The following is a 27,219-nucleotide window of genomic DNA, read 5'->3' on the forward strand; positions in this document are numbered from 1 at the left end:
CTTGAAAATGGTTGTCTAGCAATGATCAACAATCAATTTGACAGAGTTTTGAAAAATGTAGTAAAGAATAATGGACAAATATTGTACAGTCCAGGTGTACAAAGATCTTAGAGACTTACCCAGAGACACACAGTTGTAATCGCTGCCAAAGGTGATTCTAGCATGTATTGACTCAAGGGTGTGAATAGTTTAAGTAAATGAGAAATTTCTGTATTTATGTGTGTGTGGGCATATGTCGTGTGGGCATATGTCGTGTGTGTGTGTGTGTGTGTGTGTGTGTGTGTGTGTGTGTGTGTGTGTGTGTGTGTGTGTGTGTGTGTGTGTGTGTGTGTGTGTGTGTGTGTGTGTTGAGCACTATACCAGGATAAACTGTTACCTGAATGTTGATCACCAACTCCATCCTCCTTGCAGGGCATGATGGGTCTTTCGTTTCCGTATATATGATCATCAATATCCATGGTCTTTATTTGTTTAGGTTCTTTGTCTTCAAATCGTTAATTCTACTGTTGTATCTTCTACTCCTGTAACTTCTACTCCTGTAACTTCTACTGTTGTATCTTCTACTGTTGTATCTTCTACTGTTGTATCTTCTACTGTTGTATCTTCCACTGCTGTAACTTCTACTGTTGTAAAGTCTGCTGTTATCTCAGTTGTAGGTTCCTGTCTGTTTGCTGCACAGCTGGAGTCTCTGTGTGACTCAGTCTAATGTCAGAGACAGTTTTAACAGTCAACCTCATTAAAGGGGAAACTGTCTAACCAATAGTACGACTCGAACCACCTCCATGTGACGAAAGACTTATTTTCTGAAAACCATGTTTGTTTCCCACAGTGTAGATTAGTTTGTATATTTAGTTTATATTAGTTTAGTTTACTACAGTGAAGATAAAAAAATTGAAATGCTGAAATGCTGCATTACGTCTTGCACTCTTGTATCTACTATGCTGTCTCCTGGGTAGAGTTGTATCTACTATGCTGTCTGCTGGGTAGAGTTGTATCTACTATGCTGTCTCCTGGGTAGAGTTGTATCTACTATGCTGTCTCCTGGGTAGAGTTGTATCTACTATGCTGTCTCCTGGGTAGAGTTGTGTATCTACTATGCTGTCTCCTGGGTAGAGTTGTGTATCTACTATGCTGTCTCCTGGGTAGAGTTGTATCTACTATGCTGTCTCCTGGGTAGAGTTGTGTATCTACTATGCTGCCTCCTGGGTAGAGTTGTATCTACTATGCTGTCTCCTGGGTAGAGTTGTATCTACTATGCTGTCTCCTGGGTAGAGTTGTGTATCTACTATGCTGTCTCCTGGGTAGAGTTGTGTATCTACTATGCTGTCTCCTGGGTAGAGTTGTATCTACTATGCTGTCTCCTGGGTAGAGTTGTATCTACTATGCTGTCTCCTGGGTAGAGTTGTATCTACTATGCTGTCTCCTGGGTAGAGTTGTATCTACTATGCTGTCTCCTGGGTAGAGTTGTATCTACTATGCTGTCTCCTGGGTAGAGTTGTATCTACTATGCTGTCTAGTGGGTAGAGTTGTATCTACTATGCTGTCTCCGGGGTAGAGTTGTATCTACTATGCTGTCTCCTGGGTAGAGTTGTATCTACTATGCTGTCTCCTGGGTAGAGTTGTATCTACTATGCTGTCTCCTGGGTAGAGTTGTATCTACTATGCTGCCTCCTGGGTAGAGTTGTATCTACTATGCTGTGTCCTGGGTAGAGTTGTATATCTACTATGCTGTCTCCTGGGTAGAGTTGTATCTACTATGCTGCCTCCTGGGTAGAGTTGTGTATCTACTATGCTGTCTCCGGGGTAGAGTTGTGTATCTACTATGCTGTCTCCTGGGTAGAGTTGTATCTACTATGCTGTCTCCTGGGTAGAGTTGTATCTACTATGCTGTCTCCTGGGTAGAGTTGTGTATCTACTATGCTGTCTCCGGGGTAGAGTTGTGTATCTACTATGCTGTCTCCTGGGTAGAGTTGTATCTACTATGCTGTCTCCTGGGTAGAGTTGTATCTACTATGCTGTCTCCTGGGTAGAGTTGTATCTACTATGCTGTCTCCTGGGTAGAGTTGTGTATCTACTATGCTGCCTCCTGGGTAGAGTTGTATCTACTATGCTGTCTCCTGGGTAGAGTTGTATCTACTATGCTGTCTCCTGGGTAGAGTTGTATCTACTATGCTGTCTGCTGGGTAGAGTTGTATCTACTATGCTGTCTCCTGGGTAGAGTTGTATCTACTATGCTGGGTAGAGTTGTATCTACTATGCTGTCTCCTGGGTAGAGTTGTATCTACTATGCTGTCTCCTGGGTAGAGTTGTATCTACTATGCTGTCTCCTGGGTAGAGTTGTATCTACTATGCTGTCTCCTGGGTAGAGTTGTATCTACTATGCTGTCTGCTGGGTAGAGTTGTATCTACTATGCTGTCTCCTGGGTAGAGTTGTATCTACTATGCTGTCTCCTGGGTAGAGTTGTATCTACTATGCTGTCTCCTGGGTAGAGTTGTATCTACTATGCTGGGTAGAGTTGTATCTACTATGCTGTCTCCTGGGTAGAGTTGTATCTACTATGCTGTCTCCTGGGTAGAGTTGTATCTACTATGCTGTCTCCTGGGTAGAGTTGTATCTACTATGCTGTGTCCTGGGTAGAGTTGTATCTACTATGCTGTCTCCTGGGTAGAGTTGTATCTACTATGCTGTCTCCGGGGTAGAGTTGTATCTACTATGCTGTCTCCGGGGTAGAGTTGTGTATCTACTATGCTGTCTCCTGGGTAGAGTTGTATCTACTATGCTGTCTGCTGGGTAGAGTTGTATCTACTATGCTGTCTCCTGGGTAGAGTTGTATCTACTATGCTGTCTCCTGGGTAGAGTTGTATCTACTATGCTGTCTCCTGGGTAGAGTTGTATCTACTATGCTGTCTCCTGGGTAGAGTTGTATCTACTATGCTGTCTCCTGGGTAGAGTTGTATCTACTATGCTGTCTCCTGGGTAGAGTTGTATCTACTATGCTGTCTCCTGTGTGACATGGACAACAGAGATAATAGTTCATCAGAGACATTTACTCACACCCCTCGTTTCCTCTTTCCGGGACGGAGGGGGGTCTATGTGTCTAAGGTTTTCACACATATTTTCTCTCTCTCTCCATCTCTCTGTCTGTCTCTGCCTGTATGTCTGTTTGTTTGTCTGTGTCTCCCTCTCTCTCCCCCTCTCTGTCTGTCTGTATCTCCCTCTCTCTCCCCCTCTCTGTCTGTCTGTATATCCCTCTCTCTCACCCTCTCTGTCTGTCTGTATCTCCCTCTCTCTCCCCCTCTCTGTTTGTATCTCCCTCTCTCTCCCCCTCTCTGTCTGTCTGTGTCTCCCTCTCTCTCCCCCTCTCTGTCTGTCTGTATCTCCCTCTTTCTCCCCCTCTCTGTCTGTCTCCTGCCTGTCTGTCTGTTATGAACTGTAGATGTAAGAGGGTGTATTGCAAAAAAATGAGCATGCGCACTTCATACTGCTGCAAGGTGATAGCTGCAGGACCTAAACAGCAGAGAAGTCTAGTCTAACTCTTCACACTACTACAACCTGATAGCTGCAGGACATAAACAGCAGAGAAGTCTAGTCTAACTCTTCATTCTGCTGCAACGTGATAGCTGCAGGACCTAAACAGCAGAGAAGTCTATTCTAACTCTTCATTCTGCTGCAACGTGATAGCTGCAGGACCTAAACAGCAGAGAAGTCTAATGTTTTCTCTGCTGTCTCAGTGAGAAGAGTTATTCAGAGATATGTGTTAGACTGTATGTCTGCATCTGTCTCAGAGGGCTTTCAGTATCATTCACACCATTTGAAACTCAGTCGGTCCACTTCCTGTTATATTTTAAGCAGTGGTTTAATCTGAGACTCTGATGTGATGTTGAAAACAGCAGCAGGGTGAACAGTAGCTCAATGCAAGACGGTGAACTCACAAATAATAACTGATGTCTCTATCTTTCTCAGAGAGGGCCTGAGATCTATATTTACTGTCTCCTGTGTGACATGGACACCAGAGACAATAGTTATTCAGAGATGTCTCTATCTTTCTCAGAGAGGGCCTATGGTCTATATTTACTGTCTCCTGTGTGACATGAACACCAGAGATAATAGTTATTCAGAGATGTCTCTATCCTTCTCAGAGAGGGCCTATGGTCTATATTTACTGTCTCCTGTGTGACATGGACACCAGAGATAATAGTTATTCAGAGATGTCTCTATCTTTCTCAGAGAGGGCTTATGGTCTATATGTAATGTCACTTCCAATTTCCTCTTCTGGGGAAGGAGAGTCTAAATGTCTAAGATTCTCTCTCTCTCTCTCTCTCTCTCTCTCTCTCTCTCTCTCTCTCTCTACCATGTAACATACTGTATCTACCATGTAACATACTGTATTGTAACATACTGTATCTACCATGTAACATACTGTATCTACTATGTAACATACTGTATCTACCATGTAACATAACATTCTACCAACATTCTGTTTATCAAAGGACAGTATGGTATCACTTTTTATTTCACCTTTATTTAACCATGTTGGCAAGTTGAGAACAAGTTCTCATTTACAACTGCGACCTGGCCAAGATAAAGCATAGCAGTTCGACACGTACAACAACACAGAGTTACACATGGAATGAACAAAACATACAGTCAATAATACAGTATAATTTTTTTTTAAGTCTATATACAGTGAGTGGAAATTAGGTCAAATAAGGGAGTTAAGGCAATAAATAGGCCATGGTGGCGAAGTAATTACAATATAGTAATTAAACACTGGAATGGTAGATCGGCAGAAGATGGATGTGCAAGTAGAGATACTGTGGTGAAAAAGGAGAAAAATAAATATATACAGTATGGGGATGAGGTAGATAGATGGGCTGTATACAGATGTGCTATGAACAGGTGCAGTGATCTGTGAGCTGCTCTGACAGCTGGTTCTTAAAGCTAGTGAGGGAGATCTGAGTCCCCAGCTTCAGTGATTTTTGCAGTTCGTTCCAGTCAGTGTCAACAGAGAACTGGAAGGAAAGTCGACCAAAGGAGGAATTGGCTTTGGGGGTGACCAGTGAGATTTACCTGCTGGAGCGCGGGCTATGAGTGAGGGCTGCTATGGTGACCAGCGAGCTGAGATTACATTTACATTACATTTAAGTCATTTAGCAGACGCTCTTATCCAGAGCGACTTACAAATTGGTGAATTCACCTTCTGACATCCAGTGGAACAGCCACTTTACAATAGTGCATCTAAATCATTAAGGGGGGGGGTGGTGAGAAGGATTACTTATCCTATCCTAGGTATTCCTTGAAGAGGTGGGGTTTCAGGTGTCTCCGGAAGGTGGTGATTGACTCCGTTGTCCTGGCGTCGTGAGGGAGTTTGTTCCACCATTGGGGGGCCAGAGCAGCGAACAGTTTTGACTGGGCTGAGCGGGAACTGTACTTCCTCAATGGTAGGGAGGCGAGCAGGCCAGAGGTGGATGAACGCAGTGCCCTTGCTTGGGTGTAGGGCCTGATCAGAGCCTGGAGGTACTGCGGTGCCGTTCCCCTCACAGCTCCGTAGGCAAGCACCATGGTCTTGTAGCGGATGCGAGCTTCAACTGGAAGCCAGTGGAGAGAGCGGAGGAGCGGGGTGACGTGAGAGAACTTGGGAAGGTTGAACACCAGACGGGCTGCGGCGTTCTGGATGAGTTGTAGGGGTTTAATGGCACAGGCAGGGAGCCCAGCCAACAGCGAGTTGCAGTAATCCAGACGGGAGATGACAAGTGCCTGGATTAGGACCTGCGCCGCTTCCTGTGTGAGGCAGGGTCGTACTCTGCGGATGTTGTAGAGCATGAACCTACAGGAACGGGCCACCGCCATGATGTTGGTTGAGAACGACAGGGTGTTGTCCAGGATCACGCCAAGGTTCTTAGCGCTCTGGGAGGAGGACACAATGGAGTTGTCAACCGTGATGGCGAGATCATGGAACGGGCAGTCCTTCCCCGGGAGGAAGAGCAGCTCCGTCTTGCCGAGGTTCAGCTTGAGGTGGTGATCCGTCATCCACACTGATATGTCTGCCAGACATGCAGAGATGCGATTCGCCACCTGGTCATCAGAAGGGGGAAAGGAGAAGATTAATTGTGTGTCGTCTGCATAGCAATGATAGGAGAGACCATGTGAGGTTATGACAGAGCCAAGTGACTTGGTGTATAGCGAGAATAGGAGAGGGCCTAGAACAGAGCCCTGTGGGACACCAGTGGTGAGAGCGCGTGGCGAGGAGACAGATTCTCGCCACGCCACCTGGTAGGAGCGACCTGTCAGGTAGGACGCAATCCAAGCGTGTGCCGCGCCGGAGATGCCCAACTCGGAGAGGGTGGAGAGGAGGATCTGATGGTTCACAGTATCGAAGGCAGCCGATAGGTCTAGAAGGATGAGAGCAGAGGAGAGAGAGTTAGCTTTAGCAGTGCGGAGCGCCTCCGTGATACAGAGAAGAGCAGTCTCAGTTGAATGACTAGTCTTGAAACCTGACTGATTTGGATCAAGAAGGTCATTCTGAGAGAGATAGCGGGAGAGCTGGCCAAGGACGGCACGTTCAAGAGTTTTGGAGAGAAAAGAAAGAAGGGATACTGGTCTGTAGTTGTTGACATCGGAGGGATCGAGTGTAGGTTTTTTCAGAAGGGGTGCAACTCTCGCTCTCTTGAAGACGGAAGGGACGTAGCCAGCGGTCAGGGATGAGTTGATGAGCGAGGTGAGGTAAGGGAGAAGGTCTCCGGAAATGGTCTGGAGAAGAGAGGAGGGGATAGGGTCAAGCGGGCAGGTTGTTGGGCGGCCGGCCGTCACAAGAAGCGAGATTTCATCTGGAGAGAGAGGGGAGAAAGAGGTCAGAGCACAGGGTAGGGCAGTGTGAGCAGAACCAGCGGTGTCGTTTGACTTAGCAAACGAGGATCGGATGTCGTCGACCTTCTTTTCAAAATGGTTGACGAAGTCATCTGCAGAGAGGGAGGAGGGGGGGGAGGGGGAGGAGGATTCAGGAGGGAGGAGAAGGTGGCAAAGAGCTTCCTAGGGTTAGAGGCAGATGCTTGGAATTTAGAGTGGTAGAAAGTGGCTTTAGCAGCAGAGACAGAGGAGGAAAATGTAGAGAGGAGGGAGTGAAAGGATGCCAGGTCCGCAGGGAGGTGAGTTTTCCTCCATTTCCGCTCGGCTGCCCGGAGCTCTGTTCTGTGAGCTCGCAATGAGTCATCGAGCCACGGAGCGGGAGGGAGGACCGAGCCGGCCTGGAGGATAGGGGACATAGAGAGTCAAAGGATGCAGAAAGGGAAGAGAGGAGGGTTGAGGAGGCAGAATCAGGAGAAAGGTTGGAGAAGGTATGAGCAGAGGGAAGAGATGATAGGATGGAAGAGGAGAGAGTAGCGGGGGAGAGAGAGCGAAGGTTGGGACGGCGCGATACCATCCGAGTAGGGGCAGTGTGGGAAGTGTTGGATGAGAGCGAGAGGGAAAAGGATACGAGGTAGTGGTCGGAGACTTGGAGGGGAGTTGCAATGAGGTTAGTGGAAGAACAGCATCTAGTAAAGATGAGGTCGAGCGTATTGCCTGCCTTGTGAGTAGGGGGAAGGTGAGAGGGTGAGGTCAAAAGAGGAGAGGAGTGGAAAGAAGGAGGCAGAGAGGAATGAGTCAAAGGTAGATGTGGGGAGGTTAAAGTCGCCCAGGACTGTGAGAGGTGAGCCGTCCTCAGGAAAGGAGCTTATCAAGGCATCAAGCTCATTGATGAACTCTCCGAGGGAACCTGGAGGGCGATAAATGATAAGGATGTTAAGCTTGAAAGGGCTGGTAACTGTGACAGCATGGAATTCAAAGGAGGCGATAGATAGATGGGTAAGGGGAGAGAGAGAGAATGACCACTTGGGAGAGATGAGGATCCCGGTGCCACCACCCCGCTGACCAGAAGCTCTCGGGGTGTGCGAGAACACGTGGGCGGACGAAGAGAGAGCAGTAGGAGTAGCAGTGTTATCTGTGGTGATCCATGTTTCCGTCAGTGCCAGGGCTTTACCTAGCAGAGACTTGTAGATAACCTGTAGCCAGTGGGTTTGGCGACGAGTATGAAGCGAGGGCCAGCCAACGAGAGCGTATAGATCGCAGTGGTCAGTAGTGTATGGGGCTATGGTGGCAAAACAGATGGCACTGTGATAGACTACATCCAGTTTGCTGACTAGAGTGTTGGAGGCTATTTTATAGATGACATCGCCGAAGTCGAGGATCGGTAGGATGGTCAGTTTTACGAGGGTATGTTTGGCAGCATGAATGAAGGAAGCTTTGTTGCGAAATAGGAAGCTGTTTCTAGATTTCATTTTTTTATTGGAGATGCTTAACGTGAGTCTGGAAGGAGAGTTATGTCTAGCCAGACACCTAGGTATTTGTAGTTATCCACGTATTCAAAGTCAGAGCTGTCCAGAGTAGTGATGCTGGATGGGCGGGCGGGTGCGGGCAATGATCGGTTGAAGATCATGCATTTAGTTTTATTTGCTTTTAAGAGCAGTTGGAGGCCATGGAAGGAGAGTTGTATGGCATTGAAGCTCGTCTGGAGGTTAGTTAACACAGTGTCCAAAGAAGGGCCAGAAGTATACAGAATGGTGTCGTCTGCGTAGAGGTGAATCAGAGAATCACCAGCAGCAAGAGCGACATCATTAATGTATACAGAGAAGAGAGTCGGCCCGAGAATTGAACCCTGTGCACCCCCATAGAGGCTGCCAGAGGCCCGGACAACAGGCCCTCCGATTTGACACACTGAGCTCTATCAGAGAAGTAGTTGGTAAATCAGGCGAGGCAATCATTTGAGAAACCAAGGCTGTTGAGTCTTCCAATCAGAATGTGGTGATTGACAGAGTCGAAAGCCTTGGCCAGGTCGATGAATACAGCTGCACAGTAATGTCTCTTATCGATGGCGGTTATGATATCGTTAAGGACCTTGAGCATGGCTGAGGTGCACCCATGACCAGCTCGGAAACCAGAATGCATAGCGGAGAAGGTACGATGTGATTCAAAATGGTCAGTAATATGTTTGTTAACTTGGCTACGAAAGAGAGGTTGAACAGGCTAGTAAATAGGGGTTGCAACAATTTTGGAAGATCATTTTAGAAAGAGAGGGTCCAGATTGTCTAGCCCGGCTGATTTGTAGGGGTCCAGATTTTGAAGCTCTTTCAGAACATCAGCTATCTGGATATGGGTGAAGGAGAAATGGTGGGGGCTTGGGCGGGTTGCTGTGGAGGGTGCCGGGCAGTTGACCGGGGTAGCGGTAGAAGGGTGGAAAGCATGGCCAGCCGTAGAGAAATGCTTTGGGTACAGACCTGGATAGTAAGACAGAACTCTGCAGGTTATCGTTGCAGTAAATTGCAACACTGCCCCCTTTGGCAGTTCTATATTGTCAGAAAATGTTATAGTTAGGAATGTAAATTTCAAGGTTTTTGGTGGGTTTTTAGTGGTCTTCCTAAGCCAGGATTCAGACACGGCTAGGACATCCGGACTGGTGGAGTGTGCTCGGGCAGTGAATAAAACAAACTTAGGGAGGAGGCTTCTAATGTTAACATGCATGAAACCAAGGCTTTTACGAAGAAGAAGAAGTCAACAGATGTCAACAGAATCCTGGGGGATGGGAGTGGAGGTAGACACTGCAGGATTAACCTCTACATCACCGGAGGAACAGAGGAGGAGTAGGATAACGGTACGGCTAAAGGCTAACAGAACTGGACGCCTAGTACGTTCAGAACAGAGAGTAAAAGGAGCAGATTTCTGTGTGTGACGGCAAGCTTAGTGTGGTGCTAAATAGCATTTCAATCGGTGACGTCACTTGCTCTGAGACACACGAAGCATCGTGGGTAACGATGCTTCGTGGGTGACTGTTGTTGATGTGTGCAGAGGGTCCCTGGTTCGCGCCCAGGTATGGGCGAGGGGACGGTCTAAAATTATACTGTTACATGAGCACGGTAGAATATATTCAAGGCATAATGTACAGACAATGATATAGTAGGATGTGAATACAGTGGGGGTAAACCTGTGCATATAGTGATAATGAAAGAGATATTGTCTCGAGAAATAGCATTTAAACCAGGTGATGTCACTGTGTGTGTGGGAGGTGGAACTAAATTGTTAGCCGAGGCGTGTTGAGCAGTGCTAGAGGCTCTACAGTGAAATAAAATAATAGTTACAACCCAGAACAGCAATCGACACGGCATGGTGACGTTATGGAAAGGCATGCGTAGCCGGGTGATCATACAAGTCCAGTGCTTCAGGCAGCTAGCGGCACGGGGCTAGCAGGCTAACAGAACAGCCTTAGAGGGATGACGCGACGGAGGGAAGTCTGGTGCAGTTCCATCAGCGGACGGATCAGCAGGGCTCCGTGTGGTAAACCAGGCCAATTGGCAAAATATGTCTAGTTTGCCGAAGAAATATGTCCAGAGGGTCTCTTAAGCCTGTGCTTTATATAGCTAGCATGCCGCAGATTAGCGGCTGTGCGTTCAGTGGTCGTTAGCTGCTATAATTCCAGGTGGGAAAAACAAATTAACATATTAAAAATGTTTAAAAAATTAAATTAAATAATAGGTTCCGAGCTTGTGGTAGGAATCCGGAGATATGGAGAAGAATAAGTCCGACTTGCTCTGGTTTGAGTCGCACTGTACAGACTGGCAAGAGATGTCGGGGATAAAGGTAGCTGATGACCGCTAGCAAAGGATAGCTGACTGCTAGCTAGTGGCTACGGAATGTATTCGTCTGCTGTCTCCTATCACGCCTATCACTGCTGTCTCCTATCACTCCTATCACTGCTGTCTCCTATCCTATCACTGCTGTCTCCTATGACTCCTATCACTGCTGTCTCCTATGACTCCTATCACTGCTGTCTCCTATCACTCCTATCACTGCTGTCTCCTATCTCCTATCACTGCTCTTTCCTATCCTATCACTGCTGTCTCCTATGACTCCTATCACTGCTGTCTCCTATGACTCCTATCACTGCTCTCTCCTATGACTCCTATCACTCCTATCACTGCTGTCTCCTATCACTCCTATCACTGCTGTCTCCTATCACTCCTAATATCACTGCTGTCTCCTATGACTCCTATCACTGCTGTCTCCTATCACTCCTATCACTGCTGTCTCCTATGACTCCTATCACTGCTGTCTCCTATGACAGCTTTGTATCAGTCTGTGTGTCTCCAATCAACTTACTACCTTACATGTTGATCATTTCCTATGACTCCTATCACTGCACTTCTCTATCACTGTCTATCACTGCTGTCTCCTTTGACTCATATCACTGCTAGTCTCCCTACACTGGCTTCCTGTTAATCACTGCTGTTTTAAGGTTTCACTGCTCTCCTACAAATCATTACATGGGCTTGCTCCTATACCTATCTTTCCGAACTGGTTCTCCTATCACTCCTATCAGTGCCTTCCTATGACTCCTATCACTGCTGTCTCCTATGACTCCTATCACTGCTGTCTCCTTTGACTCCTATCATTTCAGGCTATCACTCCTATCATTAAGATACTCCTAAACTGTCTCCTATTTTCTCCTAAGAATCATCACTAAGTGGGACACAATGTGAAAGTGTGTGAAAACAGCTTTTTGAGAGTCTGGATATTTCAAACAACTTTTTTAACAAATTTCATAAAACTGAAAAACTTTGGGTGTGTCTGAAAGTCCTATGTAATTTCAGTCACCCTAATAAGGGGTGTGTTAATCTTTGTATGTAATTCCTCCCTTCACCAGTAATGGGGTGTGTCTGAGGAGTCCTGTATGTAATTCTATCTTTTCACCAGTAATAAGGGGTGTGTCTGAGGAGTTTTGTAATTCCTATCTTCCTTCACCAGTAATGAGGTTGATGAGAGCATTTGTGAACAGCAGTTTTCAGTTCTTTCCACAGATTCTCGATTGGATTCAGGGTCTGGACTTTGACTTGGCCATTCTAACACCTGGATATGTTTGTTTTTGAACCATTCTATTGTAGATTTTGCTTCACCAGTTTTGATCATTGTCTTGTTGGAAGACAAATCTCTTCACCAGTAATAAGGGTTTTTCCGAGAGTCCTGGTTTTCTTCTTCAGAATGGGGTGTATTTGGAGTCCATGTAATTTGATCATCACTTTTAACCATCCCTACACTGGCTTCCTGTTAAGGCAAGGGCTGAAAGGTTTTACTGCTAACCCAAAGAATTACATGCTTGCCACCACCATGTTTGACAGTGGGGATGGTTCTGGTCATACAGTGATGAGCTGTATTGCCCCCTTGAACTTTACGACAAACTTTTACCACATTTCATTGTTGCCAAAAAAGTAAAAAAATGTATTTTTTTTGAAGAATCAACAGACAAGTGGGACACAATTTGAAGTGGAACAACATTTATCCAGATATGTCTGATTTTTAAACAAATCAGATTACTGTCTGATTTGAGAAAATTAGCAGCTCCTCCAGATTACTGTCTGATTTGTGATAAAGCGCTCCTACAGATTACTGTCTGATTTGAGATAAAGCGCTCCTCCAGATTACTGTTTTGATTTGAGATGAAATGTTTTCCCATTCCTCCTTGCAAATTAGCTGTCAGTGATTGGATGAGATGAACAGCAGTTTTCAGTTCTTTCCACAGATTATTGGATTCAGGTCTGGACTTTGACTTGGCCATTCTAACACCTGGATATATTTATTTTTGAACCATTCCATTGTAGATTTTGCTTTATGTTTTGGATCATTGTCTTGTTGGAAGACAAATCTCCGTCCCAGTCTCAGGTCTTTTGCAGACTTCATCAGGTTTTCTTCCAGAATGGTCCTCATTTGAGATCCATCCATCTTCCCATCAATTTTAACCATGTTTGTCCCTGCTGAAGAAAAGCAGGCCCAAACCATGATTACCACCATGTTTGACAGTGGGGATGGTGTGGTCAGGGTGATGAGCTGTGTTGATTTGAGCCAAACATAACGTTTTGCATTGTTGCCAGAACTGTTTGATTTGAGTTTTTTTTGCGCTCCTCCAGATTACTGTCTGATTTGAGATAAAGCGCTCCTCCAGATTACTGTCTGATTCGAGATAAAGCGCTCCTCCAGATTACTGTTTGATTCGAGATAAAGCGCTCCTCCAGATTACTGTCTGATTTGAGATAAAGCGCTCCTCCAGATTACTGTTTGATTTGAGATAAAGTGCTCCTCCAGATTACTGTCTGATTTGAGACAAAGCGCTCCTCCAGATTACTGATTGATTTGAGATAAAGCGCTCCTCCAGATTACTGTCTGATTTGAAATAAAGCGCTCCTCCAGATTACTGTTTGATTTGAGATAAAGTGCTCCTCCAGATTACTGTTTGATTTGAGATAAAGCGCTCCTCCAGATTACTGTTTGATTTGAGGTAAAGGGCTCCTCCCTCCCCACTGTTGCCAGATGACGTGACGGCCCATTGTCCAGTTCAACCTAGTTCAGCGTAATAGAACTCCCTCAATAGCAGGATATCGTCAGATTACAAATCAACAAGCCTGGCTCTAGATTACACCTATCTAAACATACTTTACATTGTTTTTCGAGATGAGACGTAATTTCACTATAATCTGACTATTCATTGCCAGAAGAGGAGCCGCAGATCGAGGGAGATTATCAGTGGTCTTGTATGTCTTCCATTTCCTAATCCATTTTAGTTCATCTAGTTTGTAAACACTTCAGTCGTATTAAATTATAACTTTTTTTTCAATTCCCCCAAAAAATGATCAGAATAATGTATCTTTCTTCTCTTTCTCATGATGAAAGTGTTGAGACGGTGCGTTAAATCCCAGACTAAAATGTTAAAGTGAAAAAACAAGAGAATGTAATGATAATGAGAATGATAGATATAAGGAATTGGAGAAGTAGTTTGAAGTGTTTTGTCAAAGTTTATAGGGAACTTTTTTCATTTAAAAAAATAACGTTGCGTTTAGAAACAGTGTTTTTCCCTGGATCACACAGTCTTCATAAATTGACATTTTGGGTATACAAGGACCGATTTAATCGAAAAAAAGACCCAATTGTGATGTTTATGGGACATATAGGAGCGCCAACAAAGAAGCTCGTCAAAGGTAATGAATGTTTTATATTTTATTTCTGCGTTATGTGTAGCGCCAGCTACGCTAATTCTTTTGTTTACTTCCCCTTCAGGTACTACACATAATTTCAGAACTGGACCTGCAGCTAGAACGTAACTATGTGTTTTAGTTTTTTTAATGGTTGAAACAGAAGGTGCTATGAATTTTGGGCCTGCTCTGAAATATGTGATAGTTGGCTTCTAAATGAGTTGGACAAAGTGGTTTAGGTGTCAGTTTGTATCAGTTTAGTGTCAGAAATAATATCTTATTGACTGACGGACGCTGACTTGATGGCTGACTTTTGATCCATTTGCAATAAGTTGAAACAGTGATGAACCATCACCAAATTGACATGATGAAATCAACACCAACGAGCGATGGAGAGGAACCACTAGCACTGCCTGACCATCCCGAGTTCAATGGGCAAATCAATTGGCCTTTCTGCAGTATATTACTGCATCTCAAATTTGCGATGGTAAATGTCCAATTTGTGAAGGTAAATCCCTCGACTTCCTATGATCATATATTGCAAGTGGACATAACATCCTCATTTGGTACTTTCAATACGTATGTATGGCATTTAGACATTTCTTATGCCATTTGGCCATAGTTCACTGACTTTTGGGTTCAGAAGCCGACTTCCTATGATCATATATTGCAAATGGACAAAACATGGGCCTTATGGACAAACTAAATAAAATAAGACAAATGTATGTTCATATGGATATAACATATGTATAATTGATATGAGCATTGGTGCTTTTCCATGTGTGTGTGTGTGCGTGCGTGCGTGCGTGTGTGTGTGTGTGTGTGTGTTTGTAAAACACATATAGTGTCAGGACCTGATCTGTTTCACTTTGTACTTGTTCTTGTCTCCACCCCCCTCCAGGTGTCGCCCATCTTCCCCAATTATCCCCTGTGTATTTATACCTGTGTTGTCTGTCTGTGCCAGTTCATCTTGTTTGTTCAAGACTACCAGCGTTTAGTGTCTGAGCCCCTGCTTTTTCCAGGCTCTCTTTTCTCATCCTCCTGGTTTTGACCCCTGCCTGTCCTGACTCCGAGCCCGCCTGCCTGACAACTCTGGCTGAGCCTGCACTGCCATCCTGTACCTTGGCTCCACTACTCTGGATTACCGACCTCTGCCTGACCTGACCCTGGGCCTGCTTGACCTGATCCTGGGCCTGTCTGCCATCCTGTACCTTGGCCCCACTACTCTGGATTATACCGACCTCTGCCTGACCTGACCCTGGGCCTGCCTGCCGTACTGTACCTTGGCCCCACTACTCTAGATTATCGACCCCTGCCCACCTTGACCTGTCGTTTGCCTGCCCCTGTTGTTACAATAAACATTGTTACCTCTACACAGTCTGCACATGGGTCTTAACTGAAACCTGATACATAGTACATTCACATGTTCAGTCTTAGAGTGTCAGAGATTTATGAATTTATGAATTTCCTCAACAACAGACAGAACAGTCCTTCTCTTATCAAGTCATTGTATTGTTATTGCATATGTTTTTATTATAATGTATTCTACATTTGTATTGTTACATATTGTATGTAGTTGACAAGGTAAGCTGAATAAGCAGAAAATAGTTTACGATATACTGAGCATAATCATGTTTAGCAGTTCAGAGAGAACCGAGGATGAATCCTATTTCTCACAGATCCATCTGAATTCATAGTAACAGTAATAGTCCCACCATTCTCCTGTGTCTGATGACCAGGAGTAGAAATACACACAGTTCTCAGCTCTACCACCATCAGGCTCTCCACTGTTCCAATACCTGTAGAAGAAACAACACAGAATCAGACTGTCCACTGTTCCAATACCTGTAGAAGAAACAACACATATAATCAGACTGTCCACTCTGAACCTACTACTCCAGACAGTGATGTCATAGTGACACAGAATTCATTAATGTCTTACTTTGTGGTCAGTGGTGTGTCGTCCACCCATTTCCAGGTCCCCTCAGAAACAGAGTCAGTCAGACCAATCCAGACATAGTTCTTTCGTCCACATAACCAATTGACTAATGTCTGTAGTTGTAGGAGAGATTCAACATTGTTAAAACATTCCCATTACTGCTTTCTATCACTCTCTCTCTTTCCCTCTCCCCAAAGTTCAATTCAATTTCAATTTAAGGGCTTTATTGGCATGGGAAACATATGCTAACATTGACAAAGCAAGTGAAATAGATAACACAATTTAAATAAAGGGCCCAGGTCTGACAGAATCTGTGCAGAAGATCTAGGTACTGCTGATGGCCCTGCTTTGTTGGGGACAGAAGCTCCAGATCATCAGCAAACAGTAGACATTTGACTTCAGATTCTAGTAGGGTGAGGCCGGGTGCTGCGGACTGTTCTAGTGCCCGCGCCAATTAGTTGATATATATGTTGAAGAGGGTGGGGCTTAAGCTGCATCCCTGTCTCACCCCACGGCCCTGAGGAAGAAATGTGTGGGGTTTTTAACCAATTTTATCGACAAACTTGTTGATTGTGTACATGGATGTTATAATGTTGTATGTTTTTCCCCCAACACCACATTCCTCAATTTGTATAGCAGACCCTCATGCCAAATTGAGACAAAAGCATTTTCTGAAATCAACAAAGCATGAGAGGACTTTGTTTTGATTTGTTTGTCATTTAAGGTGTGCAGGGTGAATACATGTTCTGTCGTGCGGTAATTTGGTAAAAAGACTGGCTAGGCCACTCCAGGACGTTGAGATGCTTCTTACGGAGCCACTCCTTAGTTGCCCTGGCTGTGTGTTTCGGGTTGTTGTCATGCTGGAAGACCCAGCCATGACCCATCTTCAATGCTCTTAATGAAGGAAGGAGGTTGTTGGCAAAGATCTCGCGATACATGGCCCCATCCATCCTCCCCTCAATATGGTGCAGTTGTCCTGTCCCCTTTGCAGAAAAGCATCCCCAAAGAATGATGTTTCCACCTCCATGCTTCACGGTTGGGATGGTGTTCTTGGGGTTGTACTCATCCTTCTTCTTCCTCCAAACGCTGCGAGTGGAGTTTAGACCAAAAAGCTCTATTTTGTCTCTTCAGACCACATGACCTTCTCCCATTCCTCCTCTGGATCATCCAGATGGTCATTGGCAAACTTCAGACGGGCCTGGACATGCGCTGGCTTGAGCAGGGGGACCTTGCGTGCGCTGCAGGATTTTAATCCATGACGGCGTAATCTGTTACTAATGGTTTTCTTTGAGACTGTGGTCCCAGCTCTCTTCAGGTCATTGACCAGGTCCTGCCGTTTAGTTCTGGGCTGATCCCTCTCCTTCCTCATGATCATTAATGCCCCACGAGGTGAGATCTTGCATGGAGCCCCAGACCGAGGGTGATTGACCGTCATCTTGAACTTCTTCCATTTTCTAATAATTGCACCAACAGTTGTTGCCTTCTCACCAAGCTGCTTGCCTATTGTCCTGTTGCCCATCGCATCCCTGTGCAGGTCTACAATTTTATTCCTGATATCCTTACACAGCCCCTGGTCTTGGCCATTGTGGAGAGGTTGGAGTCTGTTTGATTGAGTGTGTGGACAGGTGTCTTTTATACAGGTAACGAGTTCAAACAGGTGCAGTTAATACAGGTAATGAGTGGAGAACAGGAAGGCTTCTTAAAGAAAAAAAACAGGTGTGTGAGAGCTGGAATTCTTACTGGTTGGTAGGTGATCAAATACTTATGTCATGCAATACAATGCAAATTATTTACTTAAAAATCATACAATGTGATTATCTGGATTTTTGTTTTAGATTCCGTCTCTCACAGTTGAAGTGTACCTATGATAAAAAATTACAGACCTCTACATGCTTTGTAAGTAGGAAAATCTGCAAAATCGGCAGTGTATCAAATATTTGTTCTCCCTACTGTATATTTTGAAGAGGGTGGGGCTTAATCTCTCTCTCTCTTCCTTACACACACACACACACACACACACACACACACACACACACACACACACACACACACACACACACTGTTGTTCTTGGCTCTTGATGACCACCAGGTGTGCTCCTCTATTTCTGCAATCCTGTCTGCTCTCCTCCCAGGATTTTTTCTCAGTAGAGACGTAGTAACAACTGCTACCAATCTTCTTCCATCCTTCCGGACACACTATAAGTTGAACATTTCCTGCTTTAGTCACTTTAATACAACATTAAATTAAGTATCAAGGAAACACTCAAGGAAGACAGGAACTAACTAATGGACAGTTTGGAAGTCAGACCTTTTTTCTCACATTTTTTATTTAATTAATGTTGAATTTCCTGTTTATAAGCGACATGTGAACAGATACAGAGACTGTCAAACAGAACAGTCATTAGACAATTTGACTCACCTTTCTCAACTAAAGATTGTTTCAGACGTTTTGTCTCTTTCTGTAGCTGGTCTCTCTCTTTGGTCAGGGCGTTGTTGCTAGTCTGTAGCTGGTCTCTCTCTTTGGTCAGGGTGTTGAATCTGGTCTTTAGCTTGTCTCTCTCTTTGGTCAGGTTGTGGTTGCTAGTCTGTAGCTGGTCTCTCTCTTTGGTCAGGGCGTTGTTGCTGGTCTGTAGCTTGTCTCTCTCTTTGGTCAGGGTGTTGTAACTGGTCTGTAGCTGGTCTTTCTCTTTGGTCAGGGTGTTGCCGCTGGTCTGTACCTGGTCTCTCTCTTCAGTCAGATTGTTTCCGCTGGTCTGTAGCTGGTCTCTCTCTGCAGTCAGGTTGTTGTAGCTTGTCTGTAACTGGTCTCCCTCTCTGGTCAGGGTGTTATAACGGGTCAACTGGTTTCTCTCTGAAATAATGAGATCATTGATAAGGTAACAGGGGAAAAGTTCACCAGTCTTTACCATTGTTGGGGTCAGTTGCATTTCAATCCCAGTCAAATCAGGAAATACACAGGAATTCCTGTTGATTTCAAATTTTTGGAATTTAAATTTAGCTTCCTTTCTGAATGTAATTGACTGGAATGTAAATGTAATTGAACCGTGGTCATTACACCACTGATGATGACGAATGATTGAGTGAGAACATATCAAACTCACGGTAGAGAGACAGGCCTATGATCCCAGCCAGTAGGAGAACACACAGCAGCCCCAGACACACTGCAGCAGCTCCAGAGTCTCTCTTCCAACGCTGACAAAACCCTGAAGAACAAATTATTATCAGAGTTGTATTTGTGTCTACTTTTGTGTCCATTTTCTGCTTGGATCAGTGAGGGAAATACACAAGGAACAGAACACCAGAACTGAGTTACAACACATCACATGTTCTACAGCTTGACTTCGAGAACCTCTAACAGAATATCGGCTTGAACATATTGCAGAGTTCAGGCACCTGAAATGACTGCCGGCACCTATTTCAATCAAAATCAAACATAATTTGTAATTTGCTCCGTAAACAACAGTTGTATGCTAATAGTGAAATGCTGACTTACGGGTCCTTTTCCAACAATGCAGAGTTAAAGATACAACAACGGGTCAAGATTTCCTTCCTGACTGTCTGCCTCCGTGCAGCTCGGCTCGTCACTCTCCAGAGGAGAGGCAGCGGTGAATCAGCACTAGAAGCTGCCCATACTGGGGCCAGGTTGGTCACTTTGTCTCCACTTGTTCCCTGCATCCAGCAAAAGTGGTGGCTCGGCAGTAGTGGGGGACCTACCGTTGAGCCAAATCGCCTGCCCATCTCCCCCAGACCCCCCAGACCCTTGCTTGACGGGGCCCTCGTGTGGCAGAGCCAGGCTTTTCTGCTGCCTGCTCTTATCGACTCAGGCGCCGACGAGAGTTTCCTGGACCCTGATGTCATTACCCAGTTGGGCCTGGAATCTGTTCCACTTGATTCACCCCTTGATGCCAAACGCTCTCAACGGACAGCTCCTCGTCCGTGTCTGGGAGAGGACCATCCCTGTCATCCTGCATCTCTCGGGAAACCACCAGGAAAGGATCACTTTCCACATAATCGACTGTCCTCACTCTCCCCTGGTTCTTGGCCATCCCTGGTTAAAGTTGCACAACCCTCAGATTGACTGGAACGGTGGAAGGGTAACCACTTGGAATTAATTTTGTCACTAGAATTGTCTACATTCTGCCCTTGCCCCTACCTTGTCTGTGCCCCAGTCCATTCCAGAACCTCCGGACCTGTCATCAGTTCCTCCAGAGTGTCACGATCTAGCTTCTGTGTTCAGCAAGCACCACGTCCTGTTGCTGCCGCCTCATCGGCCGTACGACTGCACATCTACCTCCATTCTAGCGCTCCTCTCCCCTGTAGCTGGTTATATAACCTCTCTCACCTAGCGCAGGGGAGGTGCTGTTCTGTCTCAACGTCCCCCCTCTGATCAGAAGCTCCAAAAGTGCCCATTCTTTTCCAGCTCTCAACTGCAGAGAAGAATTTTGTCATCTGTAATCATGAACTCCTGGCAGTTAAGCTGCCACTTGAGGCTTGGTGTCACTGGCTAGAGGGCTCTGCACTCCTCTTAATCATGTGGACAGACCCCAAAAAATCTGTCCTACATCCAGACCGCCAATTGTCTGAACTCCCAGCAAGCCAGATGGGCATTGTTCTTCGGTAGATTCAATTTCACACCTACTAATCGCCCCGGTTCTAGGAATACCAAGCCTGACGCCCTCTCCCGCCAGTTCACCGCCGACAACACTGGTTCCGAACCAGATTCCATTGTGCCATCCACTTGCATTGTTTCCACCGTCCCCTGGGAGATCGAGTCCTGTATCCGCCAGGCTCAGCAGAACCAGCTTGACCCGGATCTATTTGTTCCCGATTCTGTTCACTCTGATGTTCTTCAGTGGGCCCATTCTACCCTCCTCACCTGCCACCCTGGTATGAACCGGACCCTCGCCTTTCTGCGTCAGTGCTTTTGGTGGCCCACCATAGAGAGAGATGCCTGTGAGATTGTCTCAGCCTGCTCGGTCTGTACCCGGAACAAAACCTCCACTAAACCCACTTACGGTCTGCTTCACCCTCTTCCTATACCCAGTCACCCCTGGTCACACATAGCTCTGGACTTTGTCACTGAGTTCAATCTTGGTTTCATCAGACCCGAGAATCTTGTTTCTCATGGTCTGAGAGTCTTTAGGTGCCTTTTGGCAAACTACAAGTGGGCTGACATGTGCCTTTTACTGAGGAGTGGCTTCCGTCTGGCCACTCTACCATAAAGACCTGATTGGTGGAATGCTGCAGAGATGGTTGTCCTTCTGGAAGGTTCTCCCATCTCCATGGAGGAACTCTAGAGCTCTATCAGAGTGACCATCGGTCTCTTGGTCACCTCCTTGACCAAGGCCCTTCTACCCCGATTGCTCAGTTTGGCCATATGGCCAGCTCTAGGAAGAGTCTTGTTGGTTCCGAACTTCTTCCATTTCAGAATGATGGAGAACACTGTGTTCTTCAGGACCTTCAATGCTGCAGAAATGTTATGGTACCCTTCCCCAGATCTGTGCCTCGACACAGTCCTGTCTCTGGGCAGTAAGGACAATTCCTTCGACCTCTTGGTTTGGTTTTTGCTTTGACATGCTCTGTCAACTGTGGGACCTTATGTAGACAGGATTGTGCCTTTCTAAATCATGTTGAATCAATTGAGTTTACCACAGGTGGACCAAAAAGGTCTTAAAACCTGTTTTTGCTTTGTCATTATGGGGTTTTGTGTGTGGATTGATAAGCAAAAAAGTGTATTAAATACATTTTAGAATAAGGCTGTAACTTAACAAAATGTGGAAAAAGTCAAGGGGTGTGAATACTTTCTGAATGCAGTATATATACAGGGAGTACCATTACCAAGCTGATGTGAAGGGGTACGAGGTAATAGAGGTAGCTATGAAGGGGTACGAGGTAATAGAGGTAGCTATGTACAGGGAGTACCAGTACCAAGCTGATGTGAAGGGGTACGAGGTAATAGAGGTAGCTATGTACAGGGAGTACCAGTACCAAGCCGTTGTGAAGGGGTACGAGGTAATAGAGCTAGCTATGTACAGGGAGTAACAGTACCAAGCCGATGTGAAGGGGTACGAGGTAATAGAGGTAGCTATGTACAGTGAGTTACAGTATCAATCCAATGTTTAATTGTTGTACCTTTATTTAACTAGGCAAGTCAGTTAACACTTTTTAGGGATTTTCACTTTGGATGAATTGCGTGCCCATAGTGAACTGCCTCCTACTCTGTCCCAGATGCTAATATATGCATATTAATATTACTATTGGATAGAAAACACTCTGAAGTTTCTAAAACTGTTTGAATTATGTCTGTGAGTGTAACAGAACTCATATGGCAGGCAAACTTCCAAACAGGAAGTGGAAATTCTGGGGCTGGTTGATTTTCAACTCATCACCTATTCACATCCCAGTAAGATATGGATCTGTTCGCACTTCCTACGCCTTCCACTAGATGTCAACAGTCAGTAGAACGTGGAATGAAGCCTCTTGTGTGATGTGGGAACGGATGGCAGCTATTTGAGTCAGTGGTCTGGCAGAATGCCAGTTCCTGGTCAGGCGCATTTCTCATGATATCGCCATGCGTTCCATTACTCTGTAGACAAAAACGAATGCTCCGGTTGGATATATGGTTATTTATGATAATAACATCCTGAAGATTGATTCTCTACTTAGTTTGACCAGTTTATTCGACCTGGAATATAACTTTTTGAAGTTTTTGTCTGAGGTCGCCTGGACCGGCGCCAGCTTTTGGACATGTGAACTAAACGTGCTAGCAAAAGTAGCTAATTGAACACTAGTAATGGACATTATCGAACAAAACAACAATTTATTTTGGAACTAGGATTCCTGGCACTGCATTCTGATGATAGATCATCAAAGGTAAGGGAATATTTATGATGTAATTTCGTATTTCTGTTTACTCCAACATGGCGGAGAAATGATGTGTATTACTGAGCGCCGTCTCAGATTATTGCATGGTATGCTTTTTTCGTAATTAAAAAACAAATGTGACACAGCGGTTGCATTAAGAACCAGTGTATCTTGTAAACCATGTATCTTTAGTCAAAGTTTATGATGAGTATTTCTGTTATATGACGTGGCTCTCTGTAATTACTCCGGATATTTTGGAGGCATTTCTGAACATAGCACCAATGTAAACCGAGATTTGTGGATATAAATATGCATATTATCAAACAAAACATACATGTATAGTGTAACATGATGTCCTATGAGTGTCAACTGATGAAGATTATCAAAGGCTAGTGGTTAATTTTATCTCTATTTCTGCTTTTGTGACTCTATCTTTGGCTGGGAAAAATGGCTGTGTGTTTTTTGGGATTTGGTGGTGATCTAACATAAATACATGTTGTGTTTTCGCTGTAAAACAGTTTAAAAATCAGACACGATGGGTAGATTAACAAGATGTGTATCTTTCATTTCCTGCTGTTAATGTGTGAAAGTTAAATATAAAAATAAAAAAACATTGAATTTCCCACGCTGCCTTTTCAGCAGAATGTTGAGGGGGGGTGTCCTAGACAGGTTAAGAACAAATTCTCATTTACAATGACGGCCTACTTAGGAACAGTGGGTTAACTGCCTTGTTCAGGGACAGAAGGACAGATTTGCCCTTGTCAGCTCAGGTATTCGATCTTGCAATCTTGCTATTACTAGTCCAACACTCTAACCACCAGGCTACCTGCCACCCCAATGTGTAGGGGTAATTGAGGTAGCTATGTACAGTGCCTTCTGAAAAGTGCATTTTTCCACATTTTCTTGTTACTGACTGAATTTAAAAACATGTTTTGTAACTGACCTGCACACAATACCCCATAATGTCAAAGAGGAATTATGTTTATATAATTATGTTATATATATATATATATATATATATACAGTGGGGGGGAAAAGTATTTAGTCAGCCACCAATTGTGCAAGTTCGCCCACTTAAAAAGATGAGAGGCCTGTAATTTTCATCATAGGTACACTTCACCATAATTTGCACATAAATTCATTAAAAATCCTACAATGTGATTTTCTGGATATTTTTTTCTCATTTTGTCTGTCATAGTTGAAGTGTACTTATGATGAAAATTACAGGCCTCTCATCTTTTTAAGTGGGAGAACTTGCACAATTGGTGGCTGACTAAATACTTTTTTGCCGCACTGTATAAGTGGCATTGTTTAAAGTGGCTAGAGATACATTACATCAAGATGGCAAGATGCAGTAGCTGGTGTCAGTGTCAGTATGTGTGAGTCTGTTGTAGAATCCAGCTTGTGCGCATATAGTCAGTGCACAAAATTTAGTGCAAAAAACTTGCGTGTGTGCGTGTGTGTGTGTTGGGGTGTGCGTGTGTGTCAGCATCTAGCACTACACCAGGTTGACTGTTACCTGAATGTTGATCACCAACTCCATCCTTCTTGCAGGGCATGATGGGTCTTTCGTTGTTGTACATTTGATCAGTAATATCCATGGGGTCTATTTTGTTTATTTTTTTGCCACTAAATCCATCGCAGTTTTCATAGATTTCCTCTGACATCTTTACACACGTGTGTTGAAATGCAATAACTTCTACTGTTGTAACTTCTACTGTTGTATCTTCTACTGTTGTATATTCTACTGTTGTAACTTCTGCTGTTGTATCTTCTAATCTTCTACTGTTATCTTCAGTTGTACTGTTGTAACTTTTGTTGTATCTTCTACTGTTGTATCTTCTACTGTTGTAACTTCTGCTGTTGTAAAGTCTGTGTTATCTCAGTTGTAGGTTTGTGTCTGTCTGCAAGCTGGAGACAGTTTCAGTCTAATGTCAGAGACAGTTTTAACAGTCAACCTCATTAAAGGGGAAACTGTCTAACCAATAGTACGACACTTACCACCACCATGTGACTCCACTTATTTTCTGAAAACTATGTTTGTTTCTCACAGTGAAGATTAGTTTGTATATTTAGTTTATATTAGTTTAGTTTACAACAGTGTCGATTAGTTTGTATATTTAGTATATATTAGTTTAGTTTACCACAGTGTAGATTAGCTTGTATATTTAGTTGATATTAGTTTAGTTTACCACAGTGAGATTTGTTTGTATATTTAGTTTCAATTAGTTTAGTTTTTGTGCTTCATACTCTTAGTAGTTTAACACATTTCACCTTGCACACCATCGACGGCCATGAACAGTTATTTTCATCTCTGCTGTCTCAGTGAGAAGAGTTACTAAGAGATATGTATTAGAATGTACAATATGTCTGCATCTGTCTCAGTGAGAAGAGTTACTCAGAGATATGTATTAGAATGTACAATATGTCTGCATCTGTCTCAGTGAGAAGAGTTACTCAGAGATATGTATTAGAATGTACAATATGTTTGGCATCTGTCTCAGAGGGGTTTCAGTGGTGATGTCATTCACACCATTTGAAACTCAGTCGGTCTACTTCCTGTTATATTTTAAGCAGTGGTTTAATCTGAGACTCTGATGTGATGTTGAATGCAATGCAAGACGGTGAACTCACAAAGAATAACTGTTGTCTCCTTTGCGACATGGACACCAGAGATAATAGTTACTCAGAGATGTCTCTGTCTTTCTCAGAGAGGGCCTGAGATCTACATTTACTGTCTCCTGTATGACATGAACACCAGAGATAATAGTTACTCAGAGATGTCTCTGTCTTTCTCAGAGAGGGCCTGAGATCTACATTTACTGTCTCCTGTATGACATGAACACCAGAGATAATAGTTACTCAGAGATCCTCTATCTACATCAAAACAAGTGGAGAGACACAAACTGAGATTACACTTTTTACCAACTGTCTCTGTTTATCAGAACACAGAGATAATAGTTACTCAGAGATGTCTCTGTCTTTCTCAGAGAGGGCCTGAGATCTACATTTACATGTCTCCTGTATGACATGAACACCAGAGATAATAGTTACTCAGAGATGTACATCTGATCATTTCTAGAGAGGGCCTGAGATCTACATTTTTATGACATGAACACCAGAGATAATAGTTACTCAGAGATGGTCTGTCTCAGAGAGGTCCTGATCTACATTTACTGTCTCCTGTATGACATGAACACCAGAGATAATAGTTACTCAGAGATGTCTCTGTCTTTCTCAGAGAGGCCTGTGATCTAATTTCTGTCTCCCTTCACCAGTAATAGTTACTCAGAGATGTCTCTGTGTGTCTGAGGAGTCCTGAGATCTAATTTACTTCACCAGTATGACATGTGTGTCTGAGGAGTCCTGTATGTAATTCCTCCCTTCACCAGTAAGAGGGCCTGTGATCTACAGTCCTGTCACATGTTTCCTCCCTTCACCAGTAATCAAAACAAGGTGTGTCTGAGGAGTCCAAATGTAATTCCTCCCTTCACCAGTAATAAGGGGTGTGTCAGAGGAGTCCTGTATGTAATTCCTTCCTTCACCAGTAATAAGGGGTGTGTCTGAGGAGTCCTGTATGTAATTCCTCCCTTCACCAGTAATAAGGGGTGTGTCTGTAGGAGTCCTGATCATTTGTAATTCCTCCCTTCACTCAGTAATAAGGGGTGTGTCTAAGGAGTCCTGTAATTCCTCCCTTCACCAGTAATTCCTCCCTTCACCAGTAATAAGGGGTGTGTCTGAGGAGTCCTGTGTGTAATTCCTCCCTTCACCAGTAATAAGGGGTGTGTCTGAGGAGTCCTGTATGTAATTCCTTCCTTCACCAGTAATAAGGGGTGTGTCTAAGGAGTCCTGTATGTAATTCCTCCCTTCACCAGTAATAAGGGGTGTGTCTGAGGAGTCCTGTATGTAATTCCTCCCTTCACCAGTAATAAGGGGTGTGTCTGAGGAGTCCTGTATGTAATTCCTCCCTTCACCAGTAATAAGGGGTGTGTCTGGGGAGTCCTGTATGGAATTCCTACCTTCACCAGTAATAAGGGGTGTGTCTAAGGAGTCCTGTATGTAATTCCTCCCTTCCTTCACCAGTAATAAGGGTGTGTCTAAGTGAATCCTGTATGTAATTCCTCCCTTCACCAGTAAAATGTGTGTGTCTACCATCCATGTATGTCATTTCCCTTCACCAGTAATAAGCTGTTGTCTGAGGAAGTCCAGTGGGGGGTAAAGGTTACATTCCTCCCTTCACAGTAATAAGGGGTGTGTCTAAGGAGTCCTACACACATGTAATTCACTCCATTCACCAGTAATAAGGGGTGTGTCTCACACACTCCTACATGTACACTCCATTCCTACACCAGTAATAAGGGGTGTGT

The 27,219-nt window shown here is 44.3% G+C and overlaps 1 protein-coding gene across 1 annotated transcript; it reads right to left on the reverse strand.

The window, feature by feature from the left end:
* Positions 1-15,523: 15,523 nt before the first annotated feature.
* Positions 15,524-24,609, reverse strand: LOC135507180 (C-type lectin domain family 4 member M-like). Its single transcript, XM_064926766.1, has 6 exons — positions 24,372-24,609; positions 19,090-19,191; positions 18,408-18,839; positions 18,048-18,184; positions 15,992-16,101; positions 15,524-15,848 (listed from the first exon to the last, which is right to left on the reverse strand). The coding sequence occupies exons 1-6, from the start codon at positions 24,517-24,519 to the stop codon at positions 15,716-15,718; spliced, it is 1,062 nt and encodes a 353-aa protein (XP_064782838.1). The 5' UTR covers positions 24,520-24,609; the 3' UTR covers positions 15,524-15,715.
* Between the last annotated feature and the right edge of the window lie 2,610 nt (positions 24,610-27,219).

The sequence above is a fragment of the Oncorhynchus masou genome, chromosome 20, assembly GCF_036934945.1.
Source record: "Oncorhynchus masou masou isolate Uvic2021 chromosome 20, UVic_Omas_1.1, whole genome shotgun sequence".
In the NCBI taxonomy this organism is placed as follows: Eukaryota; Metazoa; Chordata; class Actinopteri; order Salmoniformes; family Salmonidae; genus Oncorhynchus; species Oncorhynchus masou.